This window comes from Hypanus sabinus, chromosome X1 (genome assembly GCF_030144855.1).
Source record: "Hypanus sabinus isolate sHypSab1 chromosome X1, sHypSab1.hap1, whole genome shotgun sequence".
In the NCBI taxonomy this organism is placed as follows: domain Eukaryota; kingdom Metazoa; phylum Chordata; class Chondrichthyes; order Myliobatiformes; family Dasyatidae; genus Hypanus; species Hypanus sabinus.
In genome coordinates this window covers 13,455,631-13,480,207 of record NC_082738.1, presented here as the reverse complement: position 1 = coordinate 13,480,207, position 24,577 = coordinate 13,455,631, and the positions used below count along the sequence as shown (strand labels likewise).

Genomic DNA, 24,577 nt, shown 5'->3' with positions numbered 1-24,577 from the left:
TGCTGATGTTATTCTCAATGCCTTCATCTAAATTGTTGATGTAAATCGTAAACAGCTGTGGTCCCAATACCGAGCCCTGTGGCACCCCACTAGTCACCACCTGCCATTCCGAGAAACACCCATTCACCGTTACCCTTTGCTTTCTATCTGCCAACCAGTTTTCTATCCATGTCAATATCTTCCCCCCAATGCCATGAGCCCTGATTTTACCCACCAATCTCCTATGTGGGACCTTATCAAATGCCTTCTGAAAATCGAGGTACACTACATCCACTGGATCTCCCTTGTCTAACTTCCTGGTTACATCCTCGAAAAACTCCAATAGATTAATCAAGCATGATTTGCCCTTGGTAAATCCATGCTGGCTCGGCCCAATCCTATCACTGCTATCTAGATATGCCACTATTTCATCTTTAATAATGGACTCTAGCATCTTCCCCACTACTGATGTTAGGCTGACAGGACAATAGTTCTCTGTTTTCTCCCTCCTTCCTTTCTTAAAAAGTGGGATAACATTAGCCATTCTCCAATCCTCAGGAACTGATCCTGAATCTAAGGAACGTTGGAAAATGATTACCAATGCATCCGCAATTTCCAGGGCCACCTCCTTTAGTACCCTAGGATGCAGACCATCTGGACCTGGGGGATTTGTCAGCCTTCAGTCCCATCAGTCTACTCATCACCGTTTCCTTCCTAATGTCAATCTGTTTCATTTCCTCTGTTACCCTATGTCCTTGGCCCATCCATACATCTGGGAGATTGCTTGTGTCTTCCCTAGTGAAGACAGATCTAAAGTACTTATAAAATTCTTCTGCCATTTCTCTGTTTCCCATAACAATTTCACCCAATTCATTCTTCAAGGGCCCAATATTGTTCTTAACTATCTTCTTTCTCTTCACATACCTAAAAAAGCTTTTGCTATCCTCCTTTATATTCCTGGCTAGCTTGCATTCGTACCTCATTTTTTTCTCCCCGTATTGCCTTTTTAGTTAAGTTCTGTTGTTCCTTAAAAACTTCCCAATATTCTGTCCTCCCACTCACCTTAGCTCTGTCATTCTTCCTTTTTTTTAATGTTATGCAATCTCTGACTTCCTTTGTCAACCACTGTGGCCCCTTTCCTCCCTTTGAATCCTTCCTTCTCTGGGGGATGAACTGATTTTGCACCTTGTGCATTATTCCCAAGAATACCTGCCATTGCTGTTCCACTGTCTTTTCTGCTAGGATATCCGTCCAGTTAACTTTGGCCAGCTCCTCCCTCATAGCTCCATAGTCTCCCCTGTTCAACTGCAACACTGACACCTCCGATCTGCCCTTATCCTTCTCAAATTGCAGATAAAAACTTATCATATTCTGGTCACTACCTCCTAATAGCTCCTTTACTTCAAGATTGCTTATCAAATCCTGTTCATTACACAAGACTAAATCCAGAATAGCCTTGTCCCTGGTTGGCTCTCGTACAAGCTGTTCCAAGAATGCATCCCGTAGGCACTCTACAAACTCCCTATCCTGGAAAGTGGGAGTGTTTACTCTCCCACTTTACAATACGCTGCAACCATTCTGTTGCATTCTTGACTCTGGTGCCAGGGAGGAAACACACTACCATGGAGCCATAGTAGAAGCACCTGGCTATTCCCCCAACTATTAAGTCTCCTACCACTATCACCCTTGAACTCTTATTCCTTCCCCCTTGTGTATCCACAGTGCTGTGACCTTAGCTCTGGCTGCTCTCCTTAGAGTTACTTCCATTTCTACCACCTTTCAGCAAAGAGAAATGTTTTGAAAGTGAGGTACACTCTGAGGCTTCTCTGACTTCTTTCCTGCCTCCCTTCCTCTTTTGGTGATCACCCATTCCTTCTCTGACTTCCTGTCCTTTAAACTGCAGAATAACCACCTTTCAAATCATGCTACCCACTTAACTCATCCTCATGGATGCACAATAAAGTTGGTAAAACTAAACTCAATAGGCATCAAGGGACAACAATTTAAATGTTGGAGTCATACTTCAAATATTGTGGTTGTCAAATCATCAATCCTAGGAGATTGCTGCAGAAGTTCTTCATGGCAGTGTCCTGGGACCAACCTTCTTCAATAATCCTCCTTCTGCCATAAACTCAGAAATAGGGATGTTCTCTGATGAAGGAGGATTAATGAAGGTGAAACAGTAGATGTAGTGTATATGGATTTCAGCAAGGCATTTGATAAGGTACCCCATGCAAGGCTTATTGAGAAAGTAAGGAGGCATGGGATCCAAGGGGACATTGCTTTGTGGATCCAGAACTGGCTTGCCCACAGAAGGCAAAGAGTGGTTGTAGATGAGTCATATTCTGCATGGAGGTTGGTCACCAGTGGTGTGCCTCAGGGATCACCAGGTTGACTCTGTAGTTAAGAAAGCACACGGTGCATTGGCCTTCATCAATTGTGGGATTGAATTTAGGTGCCAAGAGGTAATGTTGCAGCTATATAGGACCCTGGTCAGACCCCACTTGGAGTACTGTGCTCGGTTCTGGTCGCCTCACTTTAGGAAGGTTGTGGAAACCACAGAAAGGGTGCAGAGGAGATCTACAAGGATGTTGCTTGGATTGCGGAGCATGCCTTATGAGAATAGGTTGAGTGAACTCGACCTTTTCTCCTTGGAGTGACGGAAGATGAGAGGTGACCTGATAGATGTGTATAAGATAATGAGAGGCATTGATCATGTGGATAGACAGAGGCTTTTTCCCAGGGCTGAATTGGCTATTACGAGAGGGCATAGCCTTAAGGTGCTTGGAAGTGGGTACAGAGGAGATGTCAGGGGTAAGTTTTTTATGCAGAGAGTGGTGAGTGCGTGGAATGGGCTGCCGGCGGCAATGGTGGAGGCGGAAACAATAGGATCTTTTAGGAGGCTCCTGGATAGGTACATGGAGCTCAGAAAAATAGAGGGCTATGGGTAACCCTAGGTTATTTCTAAGGTAAGGACAGGTTTGGGCTTCGTATGCTGAAGGGCCTGTATTGTGCTGTAGGTTTTCTATGTTTCTAATATTCCATTCATAATTTCTCAGTAAATGAACCAGACTATTTCAGCATGCAACAAGACCTAGACAACATTTTAGCAAGGACTGATAAGTAGCAAGTATGATCTGCACCATAAAAGTACCAGGTAATTCTAATATCTGACAAGGTTGAGTGTGACCACCTCTCTCTGACATTCTATGTGGTAGACTCAATGTTGAATTCACCATTCACGAGAAACTAACTGGACCAGTCACACAGCAGATTAGAGGTATTTATTCTGAGCTCTGCCAAAGGAAGGGATTATCGGACTGACAGAGGAAATAATACAAGGATGTATTCAAATTCTCCTTGGAAAAAATGGATATTTCCACTGACTTCTTGGAATCCCTAGCCAATGACATGGAAAGGGTGCTTTCAAGATAGTGATGGAAGCACTGAGTCCATGCATCAGCGGAAGACAGCAGCCCTGCACAATTGGTGGAAGGAGCACATTGCCTCACAAACTACCCTCAGGCACTTGCTGCCCTTTCTGTGGAAGAAACTGCAGCTCTTTGTCCTGATGAAGGGCTGCAGCCCAAAACTGTTTATTTCCCTCCATAGATGGTGCCTGACATGCTGAGTTTTGTGTGTATAGCTCTCACAATGGCTTCAGCAGTCACCTCAGAACCCACAAAACTGAAGTGGAAGCTAAATTATCCTTTATCCTGTGGAAACAGAAGCCAAAGACTACCCCAAGACAATAAACAATGATGGGGGTGGAATTGGTAACTATAAAGGTGGAATTTGTGGTAAAAAAAAACAAAGATTAACAGCTTGCTTTTTAAAAATTTAATTGGAGGAAATTTCAGCTAATTTAGGACTAGATGACAGATAGCACAATAATCAAATTTTGTAAAGCATCTTTATTATAACCATATAGCAATCACAGCATGGAAACAGGCCATCTCGGCCCTCCTAGTCCGTGCCGAACTCTTAATCTCACCTAGTCCCACCTACCCGCACTCAGCCCATAACCCTCCACTCCTTTCCTGTCCATATACCTATCCAATTTTACCTTAAATGACACAACTGAACTGGCCTCTACTACTTCTACAGGAAGCTCATTCCACACAGCTATCACTCTCTGAGTAAAGAAATACCCCCTCGAGTTTCCCTTAAACTTCTGCCCCCTAACTCTCAAATCATGTCCTCTCGTTTGAATCTCCCCTACTCTCAATGGAAACAGCCTATTCACGTCAACTCCATCTATCCCTCTCAAAATTTTAAATACCTCGATCAAATCCCCCCTCAACCTTCTACGCTCCAATGAATAGAGACCTAACTTGTTCAACCTTTCTCTGTAACTTAAGTGCTGAAACCCAGGTAACATCCTAGTAAATCGTCTCTGCACTCTCTCTAATTTATTGATATCTTTCCTATAATTCGGTGACCAGAACTGTACACAATATTCCAAATTTGGCCTTACCAATGCCTTGTACAATTTTAACATTACATCCCAACTTCTGTACTCAATGCTTTGATTTATAAAGGCCAGCGATCCAAAAGCCTTCTTCACCACCCTATCTACATGAGACTCCACCTTCAGGGAACTATGCACTGTTATTCCTAGATCTCTCTGTTCCACTGCATTCCTCAATGCCCTACCATTTACCCTGTATGTTCTATTTGGATTATTCCTGCCAAAATGTAGAACCTCACACTTCTCAGCATTAAACTCCATCTGCCAACGTTCAACCCATTCTTCTAACCGGCATAAATCTCCCTGCAAGCTTTGAAAACCCACCTCATTATCCACAACACCTCCTACCTTAGTATCATCAGCATACTTACTAATCCAATTTACCACCCCATCATCCAGATCATTTATGTATATTACAAACAACATTGGGCCCAAAACAGATCCCTGAGGCACCCCGCTAGTCACCGGCCTCCATCCCGATAAACAATTATCCACCATTACTCTCTGGCATCTCCCATCTAGCCACTGCTGAATCCATTTTATTACTCCAGCATTAATACCTAACGACTGAACCTTCTTAACTAACCTTCCATGTGGAACTTTGTCAAAGGCCTTGCTGAAGTCCATATAGACTACATCCACTGCCTTACCCTCGTCAACATTCCTCGTAACTTCTTCAAAAAATTCAATAATGTTTGTCAAACATGACCTTCCACGCACAAATCCATGCTGGCTACTCCTAATCAGATCCTGTCTATCCAGATAATTATTAATACTATCTCTAAGAATACTTTCCATTAATTTACCCACCACTGATGTCAAACTGACAGGTCTATAATTGCTAGGCTTACTTCTGGAACCCTTTTTAAACAATGGAACCACATGAGCAATACACCAATCCCCGTTTCTAATGACATCTTAAAGATCTCCGTCAGAGCTCCTGCTATTTCTACACAAACTTCCCTCAAGGTCCTGGGGAATATCCTGTCAGGACCCGGAGATTTATCCACTTTTAAATTTCTTAAAAGCGCCTCTTTAATTGTCATAGGTTCCATAACTTCCTTACTTGTTTTCCACACCTTACACAATTCAATATCCTTCTCCTTAGTGAATTAGTGAAAAGTGAAAAGAGAAGAAATCGTTCAAAATCTCCCCCATCTCCCTCGGCTCCACACATAGCTGACCACTCTGATTCTCTAAGGGGCCAATTTTATCCCTCACTATCCTCTTGCTTTTAATATAACTGTAGAAACCTTTCAGATTTACTTTCACCTTATTTGCCAAACCAACCTCGTATCTTCTTTTAGCTTTTCTAATCTCTTTCTTAAGATTCCTTTTACATTCTTTATATTCCTCGAGCAATTCCTTAACTCCATGCTGCCTATATCTATTGTAGACATCCCTCTTTTTCCGAACCAAATTTCTAATATCCCTTGAAAACCATGGTGCTTTCAAACCTTTAACCTTTCCTTTCAACCTAACAGGAACAAAAGATTCTGTACCCTCATAATTTCACCCTTAAATGACCTCCATTTCTCTATTGCATCCTTCCCATAAAACAACTTTACCCAATCCACTCTCTCTAAATCCCTTTGCATCTCCTCAAAGTTAGCCTTTCTCCAATCAAAAATCTCAACTCTAGGTCTATTATGACAACACATACCCATGGGCTTCAGAGGAGCATCATCAAATGGGAGCAAATATAGATGAGTGAGGACAGGGTGATGGGCAACACGAAGTTGGTACTTTAGGATACTGGATTTGGATGTCCTCAAGTGTACAGAGGACAGGACATGGAAGTTCATTGTCATATGTGTGGAAATAATCACCACATAGATCGTTAGAGGTTTATGATGCTCATGTTGGCTACAACTGAATATGTAAAAGGTGAAGGCAGCCACACTAAACTGCAACAGAAGGAGAGGCATTAGCACAATGTGATTACTTTTGTGAGTTGATGCATTGGAGATGGACAGACAGTTAGGACATAAGTGGTAGGAAAATGAGAAGTGTGGAGAATCAGAGGGAGTGAATGCCCTGCCCACCGGTTACTGAAGTTAGCAGAGCTGATAGATAATAAGATATACACCATTTTTTCTAGTACTGGATTTAAGAGCTGAGATGTTATGCTCAAATTGTACACAATGTTATTCAGACTACAGTTGGAGTATTATAAGTTGTGCTCACCACATTACAGACAGGATGTGATAGCATCAAAGAGATTTACAAAGACATGGGCTGGAGAATTTTATCTTTGAGGAAAGATTTCCTAAGCTGGGTTTGTTTCCTTTAGAACAGAAAAGGCTGAAGTGAAATTTACTTGAGCTGCATAAAATTATCAGAGGTCAACATTAGGTGAAAAGGAAGGAACTACAATATTTGTTAGTAGAAAAGCTGTTATTAGGGGGGGCACAGATCACAGGTAACAGGGTTGCATATTGGGGGGCATAGATCACAGGTAACAGGGTTGCATATTGGGGGGCATAGATCACAGGTAACAGGGTTGCATGCACAGAAATACAAATGAGCACTTGTGTTGTACCTAATGAGGCACAAGACAGAGCAGTGGAAAGTGGGATTTGCTAGAATATTTCTATTGCACTTGGTATCAATACTGGATACTAAGCAGCTTTTTGGAAATGAATTTCCTTTCTTTCTTGAACAGTGACAAAGACTGCAGGCATGCTGATATGAATGAGAAGAGACAGTTTATGAAATTACAGACTATGTAACTTGTGGATCTGAAGGGGGCTGTTTCCCTGTTGCTGTGGGATTAATGTCCAATTAGAGATATTCATATATGGAACTGCTGTAATGAAAGGTACTGTATGTGATTCCAGAAGTGACAATACATTCAAGGATTTTGGAGAGGATACAGAGGTTGGTCATACTACTTTAAATTAGTTGAATTCCAGTTAACTCTGGTAGTCATGAAAACTTTTTCCACTAGCATGGAAAATCCTGAAAATCATACAATATTTTACATAAATGAAAGCTCCATTACATTTTTAAATTGAGTATAATTTAATTTTGTGAATATAAATACACTTTTTCCTCGAAATTAGAAGATCACAAGCTCCAGTACAAATTTACTGGTACTAGTACAGTACCAGTACAAAATTACTAAACAGAAGAACTACCAGCGCATATTTTCAGTCCATAGATCAGCGGTTCTTTTGAACATTTTATACAATGTGGCTAGCGGCGATAAATGACAAATTAAGACTGGAATTTTACTTAAAAAAGAGAAAAGCGCTCAACAGGGCAGGCAACATTTGTGGAAAGAGAACCAGTAAATGATGCTTCATCCGAACTACGATGGGTTGAAGGCCGAAATAAATGGTAATGGGTCATGTAAAGAAGCAACACTCGGATCTGAACCGTTATTTCTTTTTCTCACAGATGGTGCCTGACGTGCCGAGTATCCCAGATTTTTCCGTGTTTTCATTTCAGACTGCCAACTTCTACTTCTTTGGGGTTTGAAAGGTTATTGAGATGCTCATATTTAAGTGAAGCACCAAGAAGGACCAGTGCAAGATACCCGACAGACTGACTTGATAAAAGACACTTCATATATTGCAGGGGTCTCAGTAACAGTTTCCGGTGAGCTACATCAAGCGGGAGTGGGAAAGCTCCATTACATTTTTAATGCAGCGCCACAAGGCATCTTTTCGTGTGGATGACGTTCGTTGAAAAGGGCTGGGCCCCTTCTGGGTGACGTCAGCTAGTGGTTATTAAACGGTTCTGCACCGCCCCGCTCGGGAGACGGAGTGGGAGAAAGAAGAGGAGCCCGAACTTGTCTCAAACATGGTCGGCTTCTCAGCCTGGTTTTGGAACGAGAGGTTCTGGCTCCCTCACAACGTCACTTGGGCCGACCTCAAGAACACGGATGGCGCCGAATATCCTCAGGCCGCTGATTTGTACTTCGCTTTCCCGCTGGCAATCGGCATTTTCCTCGTCCGCCTGGCGTTCGAAAGGTGAGGGGGAAGGGATTGAGGGGAGGAGGAGAAAGTTGGGGAAACCAACCGTGATTGAGTGACAAGGTACCGCCATCAATCCGAGTTCGTAGCCCCATGCTGTTGGAGCGGGCTCATGGTCCCGCCCCCACCTCCGATGGGCGGGGAGAAAGTCGCGTCAGGGGCGTTGATTGGTCTGCTGTTTGATTCCGTTGTCAGCTGCATGGGGCATCCGCGTTTCCCATTGATGCTCCGCCGCTGTCGATCATTGGAGTGATCTGTCGGCGAGTGGGTCGGGAGAGAAGTGTGGTTGGTGACTGACTTGAGCATTCGTCAGTGTGTTTTGGTAAATGCCTAACCTAGAAATGAGTGACTGTATCTGCCTTTATTTATTGTATTAATAAAATATCTGAATAAAGTGTAGTTGATATCCCAAATTGATTTTTATTTTGTGTTCCTTTGGGTGGGTTTATCGGAGAACTCTGATCCATTCTGGTTAACTGATAATTGGTGAAGGAGCAAATCCTGAAGTGATGTGATCAGGAATGTATCCCTCTGACCAAAGCTGGGGAAATCAGTGGACTCGTACTGGTCTGCAGGTTACCGTTTGTCTGAACAGTGTCTTCCTCAGTAAGTGCTTGCACGCTGAAGATGTGAGAAGTGCTGTTCCATGCTTCTTGGGCAGTCCCACTCAAGGAGACTGTTATGAAAACCTGGACTCACAGATTGAGTGGGTATCGGTTGACAGGGAAGGAGGGGTTTGAGGTGGTGTACTTAAGCAGGGTCTCCATGTGCTCCTGATGCATGGCCTTGGTTCCCTATGCCATCTGGAATGTTCTGTCTTCACTTTGAGTAGCCATAGAGAATCCTAGAAGTTGGTGAGGTGAAAGGTACTCTCCACCTGCATTTCAATGTGCAAAGTTTTTTTTTGTGCAGTGCATTCTCCAAATTTCCTTTATTTTGGAGAGCTTACAAGTAGAAGATAAAGAAGAATGACATGTAAAGGTTTTTGAAAGCAAAAGCTGTAGGTGCTGGAAATCTGAAATGAAAACAGAAAATGCTGGAAGCACTCAGTGAGTAGGCAGCTGTAGAGTGAGAAGCAGAACTGTTGTAATGAAAGGTCATCTACCTGTGATGTTCACTCTATTTCTGTTAGTACAGATGCTGTCAGACCATAAGACATAGGAGTAGAATTAGGCTGTTTGGCCCAATGAGTCTGCTTCACCATTCAATCATGGCTGAACTATTATCCTTATCAACCCCATTCTCCTGCCTTCTCCCATAACCTTTGACACCCTTACTAATAAAGAGCCTATCAACCTCTGCTTTAAATATACCAAATGATTTGGCCTTCATGGCCATCTGTGGTAACAGATTCACTGTACTGTGGCTGAAGAGGTTCTCAGCAATTTATGATGTAATGTACTATTTGACTGCAGCTTTATTGTTCCTTTTTAAATATTGGGATATTTCAGAAGTTCGTTATTCAAGCTACAATGCTCTTCTGTAGTATTGTTTTTAAATCTTCTGATGTTTGCTGACAATTCTAAGCAGATTTCCTATTGTGATCATGACTGTCTAACGTGGTGACTTGTTGAACAGGTGAAGTACCCACTATGGTATTTATTGAGCCATGCACATTGGAAGTGTGGATTTGAGTACTTCATTGTACAAAGTTATCAATACTATAGTGAACATTGCATTTTTATCTTTGATTATCCTTGGGCTAGGGGAAAATTTTGGAAATACTTGTCATGGATTACTGATTTTTTTTTCGATCACTATTCAGTAATCTTCCACTATCCCCACCCTCCCTCTCACTGCTGGCTGTAATGACTTCCAAGATTCAATTGCTTACTATATCAGAAGAGGAATGGAAGAGATGGTAGATGTGATTTGAGTGGTTGTGTTTTCAATAACAGAAACCTGGAATTAAATATATGCTTACTGTGTAAATTCCACTTTTGGGAGGTGACATTCTGTGAGCCATGTAGGGAGTATATTCTTGGATGAAGTGACCTGGTATAATTTGATCACTGCAGCCCAACACTGATGCTTAATGGATACAAGGTTTTTATATTCTGCAGTTTGATCTAAATTCTGGAACTTTACTGAATAATGGGATTGTTACTCAAGCTGTTCGGAGACATTTTAAGATCCACCTATAGCTGATGAAATTTACACCTCAAATTTGTGGGTGGTGTAAAGGGGGAACTAGATCTGCCAGCTCTGTTTGGACTGTTTACCAACACTTGCCATACGTTTTTTTTAACCATTTGTTTATTCTACCACATAAAATTGGTATTTTTAGAGGCATGCTAGTGTTTAGAATGAGAGCCCTGAGCTGGGAGGGCACTTTCCAATTCCACCAAGGACCCCTCCCTGCCCTTCACCCTCAAATATTTACTTATCTTGGCTATGGGTCAGATATCTGGTTACCGAAGTGATTGATAACACTTGCTGGCTCCAATCTCCTCTTCCATACTCTCCTCCAACCCATCCCCCTCCCCACTTTGCATGCTCCCTAACTGCACTTGCTGAAATGTTCCCATAATTAAAGTATCTGTTAGTCTAAGCTTGCCTAAGATTTGTGTGTAGTGAGTGGGATCCAAATCTCATCAAAACATTCACGAGTCATTGAGGGAATCCCATTATTGGCATGCACTAAAATTGTTCTGAGCTCTGACATTTGTTTTTGTTTTGTCTCTTCAGCATTGCCATGAGAACAATTGGTTCAGCAATTGTGTAATATTCCAAATTAATCACCCCGTTTCAAAGTTGTGCGAGCACAGTCCCACATTTGACAGGTGACTGAGTCCACTGCGACTCCACTGAGGCTGATGGTTTTCATATATTTATTATGAGATAGTCAGATGACTGAAACATGAAGTATTCATTGTCTTTTCATGCCTCTTCAGTGGCTTGTCGTTTCACCTAGTGATCTGATTGCCCTCTAGCCACCTTTCTAAAGCTGGGTGAGTACATTCAAAAGATGGATAACCACCCTTTCTAGACTTGCTGGCTGGTAGTAGTATGTGGAATTGTATAATTGTAGCATCATTTAAAATTGAAAGTGAATTGAGAATTGTTCTTGAAAGATGGTTCTGAATTGCCTATCTCACTGTGTACCCAACCTAAAATCCTAAGCTCCATGCCCAACAACAAAATGTTTCTTGTCTATTGCTGGAGATCTTTGTTTCAGCAGGAGTGAGCATCAGAAGTGCTAGCAGAAGCCAGCCATACACCTCACTGGGCTACTCTGCCTTCCAAAAGATCATGCCTGAATTGATCCTACTCTCAGTTCCACCTTCTTTGACTTGATAACCCTTGACTCCTCTGTGTCTCCTTGGCACTGAAGGTCTTTTGATTGAGATTCTTAGGAGAGTTGGTCTTCAAAAAATTACTTCCTCCTTTAGGGCTTCATGGGCTGACCCACTTCATCATGCTATTATGTCCCCTCATCTAGACTCCAGTATGAGAGCATATCCTCCTCCCTGTCAAGATCTTTCATGCCTTGTATAGTCTGTTAGGATCACTTCTAAATTCTAGAAAAGGAAGGTGTAATCTTTTTGACAATTTAAGAAGATCTATTCATCCTTGGAATTGGATTAGAGTGTATGCAAGTTGTGTGGGAAATATTGAAGAGACCAACAAATTTTCTTTTAAGGTCAAAAACAAGTGATGAAACAATACTTTTAGCCTGAATTTCATCTTGACCCACAAACAGGATGTTTTTAAATGGAGAATGTAACATTATGTTGAAAATGGCAACACTGGTTGGAGTGGTGAAGACACTGTTATTGCATGTTCCCCTTCATAGGTAGGGGCATATAACTTGAGTTGGGTGTTGTTTTGTAAAGTTGCAACATACCGATAGACCACGTTTCTGGTTGCTGCACTATAGGAAGGATGTAGTTGAACTAGGGGGAGCACAGAGGAGATTGACCAGGGTATTGCTGGATTGAAGCACTTTAATTGTAGTGGTGGAATTCGATGCTATTGCTATTTCTAAGTGCTCAGACACTTAGACAAGGCATAGTAGGATGCAGTCCTAATGTGGGCATGTGGGATTGGTATAGAAAGGTGAAGGTTGGCATCAACATAGTGGGCTAAAGGGCTGGTTTGTATGACTGACTCTGACTTAAATTGTGAATTGCAGCAAAGAATTAGTGCTGTTGAATAGTGGCTGATGATTCTCTGATAAGCTTGATTTGTACAAGCTGCAAGAAGGGTTGGAATCTGTCAGTCTGGCTGTGACCTGTTGAGGAAATTGTAAATTGCCCAGGCCAGTTGGGTTTGGGGGTAGGGGGGAGACAGTTGAGCAAAGAAAATACTTTTTAATGGAGGAAAAATGAAAAAAAACAATCGTAAATGGTGCATGAGCTATGTTTTCAAGTGTTGTAATCAGGATAGAGCAATAATAAGTGTACCATATTGTCATGTAAAAGGCAAGGGTAACAGTTCAACAGCCTTGTAATTATCACAGTAACTTAGTGTTTTATAATATCTAAAGGAAAGTAAAGAATTAGTTGTGTTCCACTGTAATTTCCCTGAACTGTTATCAACAGTACAGAGGAGCTGGGTTATCACTTTCCTATTTTGAAGGATTGCAAATACAGAAGGTAATCAGATCTGGAACATTGTATTGTTGAACAAGTAAATATTTAGTGATATTTTTAAAATGTAAATATCAAATGCATTGCCTGCATTTGGAAATGCCTCAAATATAGTACATCAGTTGGAGCCTTATTTAGCTGCACGTCTATATTAGGTTGCAAGGTGTTGTATCGGTGGATCCTGTCTTTTTCTGCATTGTACTTGGTTTGCAATTCTGTTCCAAGCATATCATTGTAGTAGTGGTTTAAGTTACTAAGGTGGTATTTAGCAGTCTAGGCTATTATTTCTGAGATGAGCATTAGCTGAGAGATTTGATTGGATTGTTGCAAAAGAAAACACTGAAATTGAATCTTGGACTCTATGCACTGAGTCAGATAAGACAAGGAATTGGAAGAGTCTATTGCAATGGCTATATGGCCAAAGAAAGGTTAGTGGCTAAAGGAACCAGGGAATATATTTTTGATATTCAGATGCTAGAAAGAATGCAGAAGTTCCTGAAGCTTGATGTTGATAAAGGTGGGCCAATATGTGTTTTGATTACCTTTATTTGCTATGAAGAGAAAGATATTTTTGGTTCCCAGGATGACCAGAGTTAACATTGCAAGATCAAAGTCCAAAACTCTGCTTCACAGGCAACTGATGCAGTCGCTAAAGTTTACCTTTGTATCAGGCAGTCAACATTTTTCTTATAGTTCCCTTTCGGGGATGGTGAGTTTTTTTTAAAAAAAGTTAGCTCAAGCTTTTACCTTGCTTTGATCTTCTATACATGTATAATAATTGCTTTCAGTACTTTGAACATTGTTTTCATTACCTGGGGATTTGTGTGCTTGGCAACTTTCCATTGGGCTGTAGGGGTAGGACTTGCAAACGGGTGCCTGCTTTGAGTATTGGGTTTGTCATTTAAAAAAAAATTCTAAGAGCACTGCTCTAAAGGTGATTCCGTATGTGTCAGAAGGAAGGCAGTAAGCCCATGAGCTGAGTGTTTCCTCAGTAGACTGCTTGCATGCAGCCACAGCGACACTTTATTAGACCACTGTAATGCCGGTTACCATTTGTTAATGGAATGACAGTTTCAGTTTAATTAGTCTCTTGTAGCCTCAAGATTCTCAGCCAGCTTCCGTGCTGAAAATGTGAAGAGACTAAATTATTGAGGTTATTATATGTACTCATGTAGTTTCATAAGTGTTATTTTAAAGTTCAGATTTACTCCCAAAAATACTTTTGAAAACTTTAATAAAATTAAGTTGGTTTATTATTGTCAGATGTATTGGGGTACAGTGGAAAAACTGCATATTATCCATACAGATCACTTCACTGCAGTGCATTGGGGTAGTGCAATATCAGAATGAACAGTGATGGCTGAAGTGATCCTTAAATTTTCATAAGGCAAATTCAGTCCAGCACACTAGTCCAAAATGTGAGCCAGGGGTCTAGAATGCAAGCAGAGCATGCAGCCAGACACAGGTCCACAGTATGGTTGGGGTCTGAATTGTGGGCCAGGTGTGTCACCAGAGCCGGTGTTGGTATCTAAGACCCTAGTAGCCAGCAACATGGGTCATTTTATACCAGAGCTGGTGTTGTGAGTCCTTATGTATTTCTGGCTCCCTTTAAACTTGTGCTCGCTGGAATATTATCAAACAGCTGTGTAACATTTTCCAAAACAAAATGAAATGTATATTTTGTTATTTATGAAAGTAATCAATAGTCCAGCAAATCTGTCTGTCTGGCACCACTAAAATCCTAAAGCTGCCAGATTGAGTTCTTTGTTCTGTTTCTGTTACTGGTTTCGGCAGTGATGTCATATCTTTCAGCCAATATTCCAGACTCCTTGGGGGAGGGTTGCAGAAGAGAAAACAGAGCTCAAATCCTTGTAGTTTGGAATTTGCTTTGTTGTCTGTGTAAAGCTTATCTTTTTTTTCCCTCCACACAATACCCAGAAAGCTCCCATTGGGCTGTGTAAAAATAACATTTTTCCAAGTGGCTGTAATGCATGGGATGCCTTCATGTTGATCATTGAGATTTGGATAACTGGAAGAGGTCAGAAATTCCATACTTGTTAGGAGCCTAATCGGTGTGCTTTACAGTTTGATTTACTGAACACTTGAACATCTTTTATTCTGAATGCTTGAGTATCAGTAGCCAAGACATTGGGTCTGAATGAGGGGGAGGAGCATAAAAGGAGAGAATTGGAGAATGTGGTTATTAGGTGGGATATCACTGGCTGAGTGTCACTGAAGGTTTATCACGGGCCTTTGAGGCAGAGATAATGGGGAACAAAAAGGTGGAGTGGGAGCAATGAGTTTGTACTCCTGCCTATATATTTGTCTTGTCTTCCCCCACCCCCATATCACCATATCCAAGTACAAAGGCTAGGTATGAGGAGGCAGAGTACTGGGCTGGAGGGATTGAACTATTGAAGAGAATGTGATAGCAGAAAAGGTGTTAAGGGGAAATCTTAATTTCTGAGATTTGCTCAATCTACTGTGGTGGGTGACATTCTGATTTCTGTCCTGGAGCCAACTGCAGAAGTTTGATACTGAGCAGGCAATGTGCTCATATACTGTCCTGAAAACCTGGTAAAGGCTCTAGACAAGGCAGACACTGCAAGTGAGGATCATTTTGTATTTAAAAATTGGAGCAATAGATTGGAAGAAGACATTTTGTTATGTCACTGAACACCTGACAAATTGCCATAGATTTGTTGCGGAAAGTATCCTGACTGGTTGCATTATGGTCTGCTGTGGTAGGTTGGATGTAGAGAAATGTAAGAAGCTGCAGAGAATAGTGAACTTGACCCAATACATACCCATCTTTGGAATAATCTACAGGAGGCACTGCTTCAGAAGGCACCATCCATGAAAGATCCCCACCATCTCCCAGCTTCCATCGGGCAAGAGGGATAGAAGCCTGAAGTCCCACACCAGCAAGTTCAAGAAAGGCTACAATGAGAACGTGGAGCAAGTGTGTACAGGATGATACAACTCTTTGAAAAGTTTGTAACTTTGAAATGGGACTTGCTTTACTATGGTGGCTTGAAACGTTCCAAGCAATAATGAAGTACTATTGCAGTGTATCCAATGCACCCAATTTGTAGTCAGCAAGCTCCTGCAGATGGGATTATGAGCAGGTAATCGTCTGCCTTTAAGTGATGGTTGACTTGAGGGATAAATTTTGGCCCCAGGGCATGAAACATGGGTTAGGTATTATCACAATGAAGTTAATTGATGCATGCTTTTGAGGAATTAACAGGCTTGGCCATATGAAACTCAACTTTTGTATTTGTACCAAAACTGATATGGCAATATTAAATTATTTGTATAATAATGAGCTGAAAAACATTATTTTACTTGGTGTAGTTCTACCCACCTTTCTTTTGTAAGTCCTTTGTTTTTTAATACTCCCTTTTTAATACTCCCTTGAAAGTAGTCTTTTCTTTAAAGGTGGGTTGAGCTTGGTTGCTAGCAGGACAATTGGATTGCAGTTGTATTGATGATGCTCTCTGGTTTGATATTCGGGCATGATTGTGGTTAGAAGAGATGCAAAGCAGTCTAAAACCTAAGGTGCACCTCCCAGTTATTTCTGATAGGGGAAGTGGGTTGCTTGGAGTTGGAATTGTGAAACAATCTAATGCTATACTTAACCTCGTGTCCTCAATTCCCTGATCATTCACCACCTACTGGGGCAGAGAACTCCAGAAACTGACCACCCTCTATGAGAAGAAATTTTGAACTACTTCTGTTTTGATGCCTCTTGAATTTACTTGCATCCTTCACATACATGAGTAAAAATCTTTGTTATAGCTCTGTCTAAATGTGCAATTTGTAGTAATTTATAATAAATATTATGTACAACAGGACAGTCAATACAACATAGAAATACAGTTGTATCAGCATGAGTTAATCAGTCTGATGGCCTGGTGGAAGAAGCTGTCCTGGAGCCTGTTGGTCCTGGCTTTTATGCTGTGGTACAGTTTCCCAGATGGTAGAAGCTGGGAACAGTTTGTGTTTGGGGTGACTCGGGTCCCCAATGATCATTCGGGCCCTTTTTACACACCTGTCTCCGTAAATGTCCTGAATAGTGGGAAGTTCACATCTACAGATGCGCTGGGCTGTCTGCACCACTCTCTGCAGAGTCCCGTGATTGAGGGAAGTACAGTTCCCATACCAGGCAGTGATGTAGCCAGTCAGGATGCTCTCAGCCATCCCCCTGTAGAAGTTTTTATGATTTGGGGGGAGCCCAGACCAAACTTATTCTTTCGACTCAGATGGCTGTGGTGCTGTTTTTCACCACACAGCTGGTGTGTATAGACCACGCGAGATCCTCGGTGCCAAGGAACTTGAAGCTGTTCACCCTCTCAACCCCAGATCCATTGATGTCAATAGGGGTTAACAGGTCTCCATTCCTCCTGTAGTCCACAACCAACTCCTTTGTTTTTGTGACGTTGAGGGAGAGGTTGTTTTCTTGACACCACTGTGTCAGGGTGATGACTTCTTCTCTGTAGGCTGCCTCATTATTATTTGAGATGAGGCCAATCAGTGTAGTGTCATCAGTAAATTTAATTAGCAGATTGGTGCTGTGGGTGGTGATACAGTCATGGATACAGAGAGTAAAGGAGGGGGGACTTAAGATACAGCCATGAGGGCCACCTGTGTTGAAGGGCAGAGGTGAAAGAGCCCACTCTTAGCACCTGCTGGTGATCTGTCAGGAAGTCCAGGCAGGGTGAAAGCCGAGGTCTCTGAGCTTCTTGTCGAGCCTGGAGGGAATTATGGTGTTGAATGCTGAATTGTAGTCCAAGAACAGCATTCTCACATAAACTTGAAACAACATCCTCTTGTTTGTTTCTGAAAATGTTTCAACATCCACCCTCTTGTATACCACTTCAGAATCTTTATATCTCAGAATCTGGTTTAATATCACAGCATAGGTCATTAAAATTTGTTGTTTTTGTGACAGCAGGATATTGTAATTTATAGGTTTATTATTTGTATTACATTAAGTGTATATGGAAAAAATAAGTAGTGCAAAAAGAAGGAAAATATTATGGAAATGTTCTTGGGTTCAATGCCCATTCAGAAATCGGGTGGAAGAGGGGAAGAAGCTGTTCCTGAAACATTGGATGTGTGGGTCTTCAGGCTCATCTACTGCCTTCACCATGGTAGCAATGACAAGAGGACATGTCCTGGGCAATGGGGGGTCCTTAATGATGGATGATGCCTTGTGAAGATGTCCTGGATGCTGGGGAGGCTAACATACATGATGAATGGCAGAGTTTAAAATGTTCTGCAGCTTTTCCGATCCTGTGCTGTGGCCTCTCCATACCAGACGGTGATGCAACCAGTTGTACTGTGGAGAGCATTCTATCTGTAGAAATTTGAGGGTCTGTGATATCCTACCAATACTCCATCAAACTCTTAATGAAGTATAGTTGCTGTCGTGTCTTTGTAATTGCAGCAATATGTTGGGCCCAGAATAGATTCTCAAAGATATTGATACCCAGGAACTTGAAACTGATCACCCCAATTTTTTTTTTAATTTGGAGAATAAAGAGCCATCAGTTTAGCATCTCTTGATCAGATAATTCTCATCAAAGGAATTATAGAGCAATACAGCACAGAAACAGGCCCTTTGGCCCACTTAGTCTGTTCCAATATGATCTTCTGCCTAGAGCCATCTAGCTGGACCATAGCTCTCCATATCACTCTAATCCATGTACATATCAAAACAAATGTTACAATTGGACTTGCATCTACCATTTCTACTGGCAGCTCATTCCACACTGGAACACCCCCTGAAGAAGTTCCCCCTCAGGTTCCCCTTAAAATATTTTATCTTTCACCTGAAACCAATGACCTTGAGTTCTAGTCTCACCTAACCTGAGGGGAAAATGCTTGTGTGCATTCTCCCTATCTATACCTCATAATTTTGTATTCCTCTTTAAGATCTTCCCTCATTCTCCTCCACTCCAGGGAATTAAGTCCTAACCTGTTCAACTTTTCCCTATAATGTATTTCCTGTAGGTAGAGACCAGAACTGTATGCAGTACTCCAAATATGGCCTCACCAACATCTTGTACAGCTTCAACATTACATCCCAACTCTTGTACTCAATACTTTGATTTATGAAGGCCAGTGTTCCAAGAGCTCTTTATGACTACATTGTCCTGGTTATCATAGCTCCAACCACAGACCTGTACTAGATCCAAGACATTATTTGGAGAAGAGCAGAGCCATCCTCTTGATATCCTGGGGATAATGTTTATCTTTCACCCAGCAAATCAGAATATTTTTGTTTTCTGTGCTTGGGAACTTAATGGATGCAAATTGATTGCTGCTTCCTGCACTTATAAAGCTCTTTAGGATGACCTGATGGTTGAGAGTAGTATATCAATACAGTTATTTCTTTTATTTAATATATTGTGTATTTCAATTTTTGATTTTTCTTCATTCCCCCCCCTCCATTCCCCCCCCTCCATTCCCCCCCCTCCATTCCCCCCCCTCCATTCCCCCCCCTCCATTCCCCCCCCTCCATTCCCCCCCCTCCATTCCCCCCCCTCCATTCCCCCCCCTCCATTCCCCCCCCTCCATTCCCCCCCCTCCATTCCCCCCCCTCCATTCCCCCCCCTCCATTCCCCCCCCTCCATTCCCCCCCCTCCATTCCCCCCCCTCCATTCCCCCCCCTCCATTCCCCCCCCTCCATTCCCCCCCCTCCATTCCCCCCCTCCATTCCCCCCCCTCCATTCCCCCCCCTCCATTCCCCCCCCTCCATTCCCCCCCCTCCATTCCCCCCCCTCCATTCCCCCCCCTCCATTCCCCCCCCTCCATTCCCCCCCCTCCATTCCCCCCCCTCCATTCCCCCCCCTCCATTCCCCCCCCTCCATTCCCCCCCCTCCATTCCCCCCCCTCCATTCCCCCCCCTCCATTCCCCCCCCCTCCATTCCCCCCCCCTCCATTCCCCCCCCCTCCATTCCCCCCCCCTCCATTCCCCCCCCCTCCATTCCCCCCCCCTCCATTCCCCCCCCCTCCATTCCCCCCCCCTCCATTCCCCCCCCCTCCATTCCCCCCCCCTCCATTCCCCCCCCCTCCATTCCTGGCATTGATGCTTGAATGTTGCCTATGACACTGCTGAGATATAGAAGCAGGGAGGTTATTTTGTTAAATGAGGGGGATGTTGGAACGCTCAGCAGGTCAGGCAGTATCTGCCCAAAGAAACAGTTAACCTTTTGAATTGAAGACTACCAGAACTTTGAGAGAAAAGAAGTTGTACTTTGTATTGGTCCACTATTTCTAGTATTTCTTTTTAAATTTGCATTTTCCAGTCTCAAATTTGATTGAACTTTATTGGCTTTGAGGTTTGCTGTTTGTGGTTTTTTTGGGGGGGGGGGAGACTTCCAAACTGAGTGTGTGTGTTTATAAAGAATCATCTGATATCTTGCTAAATAATTATTGGTAAACAAACCCTTTGTAACCAAGGTTGAGGGTGAATGAGCAACCTGAGAAGAAAATTGAGTGAATTGGATTTGAAGATTAAAGAATAGGAACACTCTAACTACCTGCAGGAATGACAATCCATAGTTCAATGTGTTAACTGAACAGATGACATTGCAAGTAGTAAAATTTCTTTTTGAAAAACAAATATGTAGCCCTGATGCTACAGCAAATTGCATTAGTGTTTGCTGAACTATTTCTTTACTAGCTGGGAGGTTGTGGGCAAAGGCGATTTCTGCACTTCAGCAGTCCAAAATGTACAGCAACTTGTGGCGTTTCACTAAGCAATTCTTCCTGTCCACATGTTACCAGATTCTAGGATTGTAGAACATTTATAATGCGGAAAGAAGCCATTTGGCTCCTTGTGTCTTGGCAGTTGTGAAGGTTACCTGGTCTAATGGCAGTGCTGCAAGGTGTCTTCCAGTTTAGTTCTTCAAGTACGGTTCCAATGAGGCTAGCTTCTACCTCCACCACCCTTTAAGGCAGTGAGTTGTAGACTTTCTCCACTCTTTGGGTGGGGAGAAGCTTCCTCATCTCTCCTCTTAAAGATAATTGCAGAAGAATTGACTACACTCTCTGATTCATCACCTTGCTGCTAAGGGAAATGCATCTTCTGTCTAGATCCTTGGAATTTAAAACAGCTCATTTAAGTCTCCTCGGCCTCCTTGATGAGCTAGGGCTGTTTTGTGCAATAATCTTTCCTTGTAACTACTCTCTAAACTCAGCAATACCTTCACAGCCTCTATAGAGTTAGGACTGCACTGGAATGTGATGACTAGAATGGTATGTAATCCTTCAGCTGCTGCCAAACTAGTATTGTTTACAGTGCTGTCATAATCAGCCTGCTCTTCTATTCTGTGCCTTGGCTGACTTAAAGGAAAGCATCCCATGTAATTTTTTTTTTGAAAAACCATGAGCTTATCGATTTGTTCTGCTGTCTATAACAGGGAGCCTACACTTTGAGATTCATCCACTCCTCTCAGTATCTGTACATTTTACCATATATTCCCTTGCCTTGTTACACTTCTCCAAATTCATCACCTCCCACTCCTCTGGATTGACACGATTTGCCATTTTTCTGCCCAGTTAACCAGACCATGCTTCCTGTAGCTATCAGCTGTATTGGTGAGGCAGATTAAATTCTCCTTGGTCTTACTAACAAATTCTAGATAATTGCTTCCTTACTGATCTACTGCATCTCAGTAAGATGAGACCTGTATATTAGAAACATTTACACCATTTGTTGGTTTATCTTGGTTAGGCACTTAGTAAGTTTCTCTAACTTTCTCAAGTGCCACAAAGGTAACACTGACACACTCAAAATGGTGTTGGAGTTGGGCTCTGGATCTTGTTTTATTTCCGGATATCTGGCACTGACTGATACACTGAATTGTATAGCATTTATAATTGTATTATCTTCTGGTCAGTTTGGTCTTGGATCTGCTATTGCTTTCCTTCTGTGTGCTACAACAGTGATGGTCAGAGTTACACAGTGTGGAAGTAGGCCCATTGGCCCCACTGACTAAAATGTCTATCTAACTTGGCTGCATTTGGCCCATATCCCTGTAAACCTTTCCCATCCATGCACCTGTCCAAATGTCTTTTAAGCAGAATGATTATGCTTGCCTCCACTATTTTCTCTGGCAGCTCATTCCACATAACCATACCTTCTGTGTTACTCCTTGGGTCCCCTCTTTTTATCTTTCCCCTCTTCAGATTAAACTTGAGTCCTCAAGTTTGAGTACTCTCCAGGAAAAAGAATGTAGGTGTAACGTTCTCCTTCGCGTGTAACTGATAACGTCGAATTCAACGTCGAGATAAACCACAGTCATTGAGAACCAGATCGCAGTAAGATTAACCATTTACTGTTCACTCTTCACATTAACATATGGTGAAAACTGTTGATAAAACAATACAAGATTGATACAGTATTTGTTCCTTCCTTAATATCACATTTCAATTGTAAATACTTGTAAAGGTGACTATAACTACATTACACTAAGGTGCAGTATACAGGGAGAGTTTACCTGCTCCATTGACTACTTTAAATACACTTCCATGCAAACTATCCGCAACTCTTTAACTAACGAAAGCATAAACATTATCGACCGTCGTTACTTCTAACAGGATCGGCATTAACATCTTAGTTCAATATATCGATTATCTATTAACTTACAGCGTTGCTCTCACTGTGATTTCTCATGCCTGCAAAACAACTTCTGCTCAGGTGTGCCTCGTGGTGAGCCCCCACCCTCGCGTTAATTCCAAACCGGTATTTTCCCACAAGACGCGGCGAAACCGGATGTGACGTCATCGCATGCCGATATATTTTACATTCAATGAATATACTTTGAACACTTCTAATTCTAACTAGAAAACACTATCGAATGAATTACTAAGCAAAAATATTATAAACTAAATAACTGTCGTAAAGACAGCACAGTAGGCATCCACCTTACTACACTGCCCCCCACCCCCATGATCTTGTTGACCACTATTTGGTCACCCTTCTGCCTTCTATACTCTTGGGGGGGGGGTTAGGAAGGAGAAGTCAGTCTATCCAGCTTCTCCTTGTAACTTGCCCTCCAGTCCCAATAACATCCTGGTGAATCTTTTGTGCACCCTTTCCAGTTTCATGACATCCTTCCTACAAGCTGGGTGACCAGAGCAGAGCCCAGTACTCCAAGTGTGGTCTCTTCAATATCTTGTACAGTTATGTTCTAATGTCGTCAAAACTTCAAATATGGAAAAAGTTGGATTATTAGTAATTTGCTTTGAGTAGTAGTAATTGTAAAGTTGGGAATATTTGGTTAACTTTTTTATTGTAACCACTTCTAGTACCAGCATGTGGATAAAATTAAAGGTCCTGTGTTCAATTTTCCCCCAGCTATTGCTCAATAACTCTGTTGGCCTCAGCATTGCTTAGGGAGAGGAAAAATGACTAAAACTCTAGCTCCATCTTGATGTCCAGTATTGTCTGCTTGAGATGTCCTTGTGTGGCCACATCAAACACAGTGCTACCTTGTGGAAAATTGACTATTGTTCTGTTGAGGTTGCAGCATTTGCAGGTTGAGAGGAAGGAAGAAAACGACTTAGAGATGAAACCCAGTACTGGATTGAAATAAATGCTTCCTGTTCTGTAACTACTATGTTCTGCTCTTCATAGGGTATTGGAAAAAGAACCTCCAAAAGAAGTGCAACTGAATTTTATAGCTTCATCTTGGAGGTCTGTTTGGGTATAAATGTTGATATTTAACTCAGTTGTGAGCCGGAAGACTGTTTTAACTGAAGCATGCCCCTCCATTACTGCAAATGTAACAACTTCAATGTTACTTGTCTGTCTGAGGATGAAATGCCAAATATTGATGAATAACAGAGGGCACATGGGCAATACCAAACAAATCACCCTGGTCTGGATACAGATCTAACCTTGTACTGGTCAGCTTCCATCTGGCTTCCTTCTGTGGTTAAAAGAATCTGAATCCGAATAAAACTTGGGAGACCAGCTTCTTATCAGTTTATTGCACACCCTCCTGCCCGAGTTTGAGACCCGGTTGTCAAAGGGAAGTACTGTAAGTTGTAAGTACTGCCACCATCCAACAAGTGGGCCCACTCTCTCCAGTTACAGCTGTATATTTACACATAGTAAGCCCCATATTACTGTTGCAAGATGTCATTTGAACTGGTATGCCCACCAAGTCTGTTGGTGAGAAACTTAGTTACAGGTGAGAGCCTGCTAGATCAAGGCTTAATCACAGATGGATGTGCTGTCTAGTCCTTATCAGTTTTTCCCTTTGCTAGGCCCTGTCTTGATTTCAGATGGATGTTCATTCCTGTCCTTACTGGTGAGTCCTCCTTCCCCTACTCCAATGAGTGTAGAATGTCATCAAACTCTCAATGTTTCTTTGCAAACCAAGGAGAACTGGTAATGAGCCCGTTTTAGCTAACTGCTGAAGACCGAGCTTACTTCAGTTCAAAAATTCCTATTCAGTCCCAATTATTCTTTTAGCCAGAGGTTACATGGGTTCAAAATTATATTTTTAATATCCTCAATTCCTCAAACACTGGAT

The 24,577-nt window shown here is 42.2% G+C and overlaps 1 protein-coding gene across 2 annotated transcripts in view; it reads left to right on the top strand.

Annotated features, from left to right (window-relative positions):
• The first annotated feature begins 7,486 nt into the window (after window positions 1-7,486).
• The window catches only part of cers5 (ceramide synthase 5), a 123,442-nt gene continuing 106,351 nt past the window's right edge, over window positions 7,487-24,577 (top strand). Inside the window, exon 1 of one of the 2 annotated variants that reach the window (XM_059955824.1) lies at window positions 7,487-8,427. In XM_059955824.1, coding sequence (XP_059811807.1) covers window positions 8,258-8,427 — 170 coding nt within the window. In that variant the 5' untranslated portion in view covers window positions 7,487-8,257. The remainder of the gene's footprint in view (window positions 8,428-24,577) is intronic. The other variant, XM_059955825.1, reaches the window with a different exon arrangement.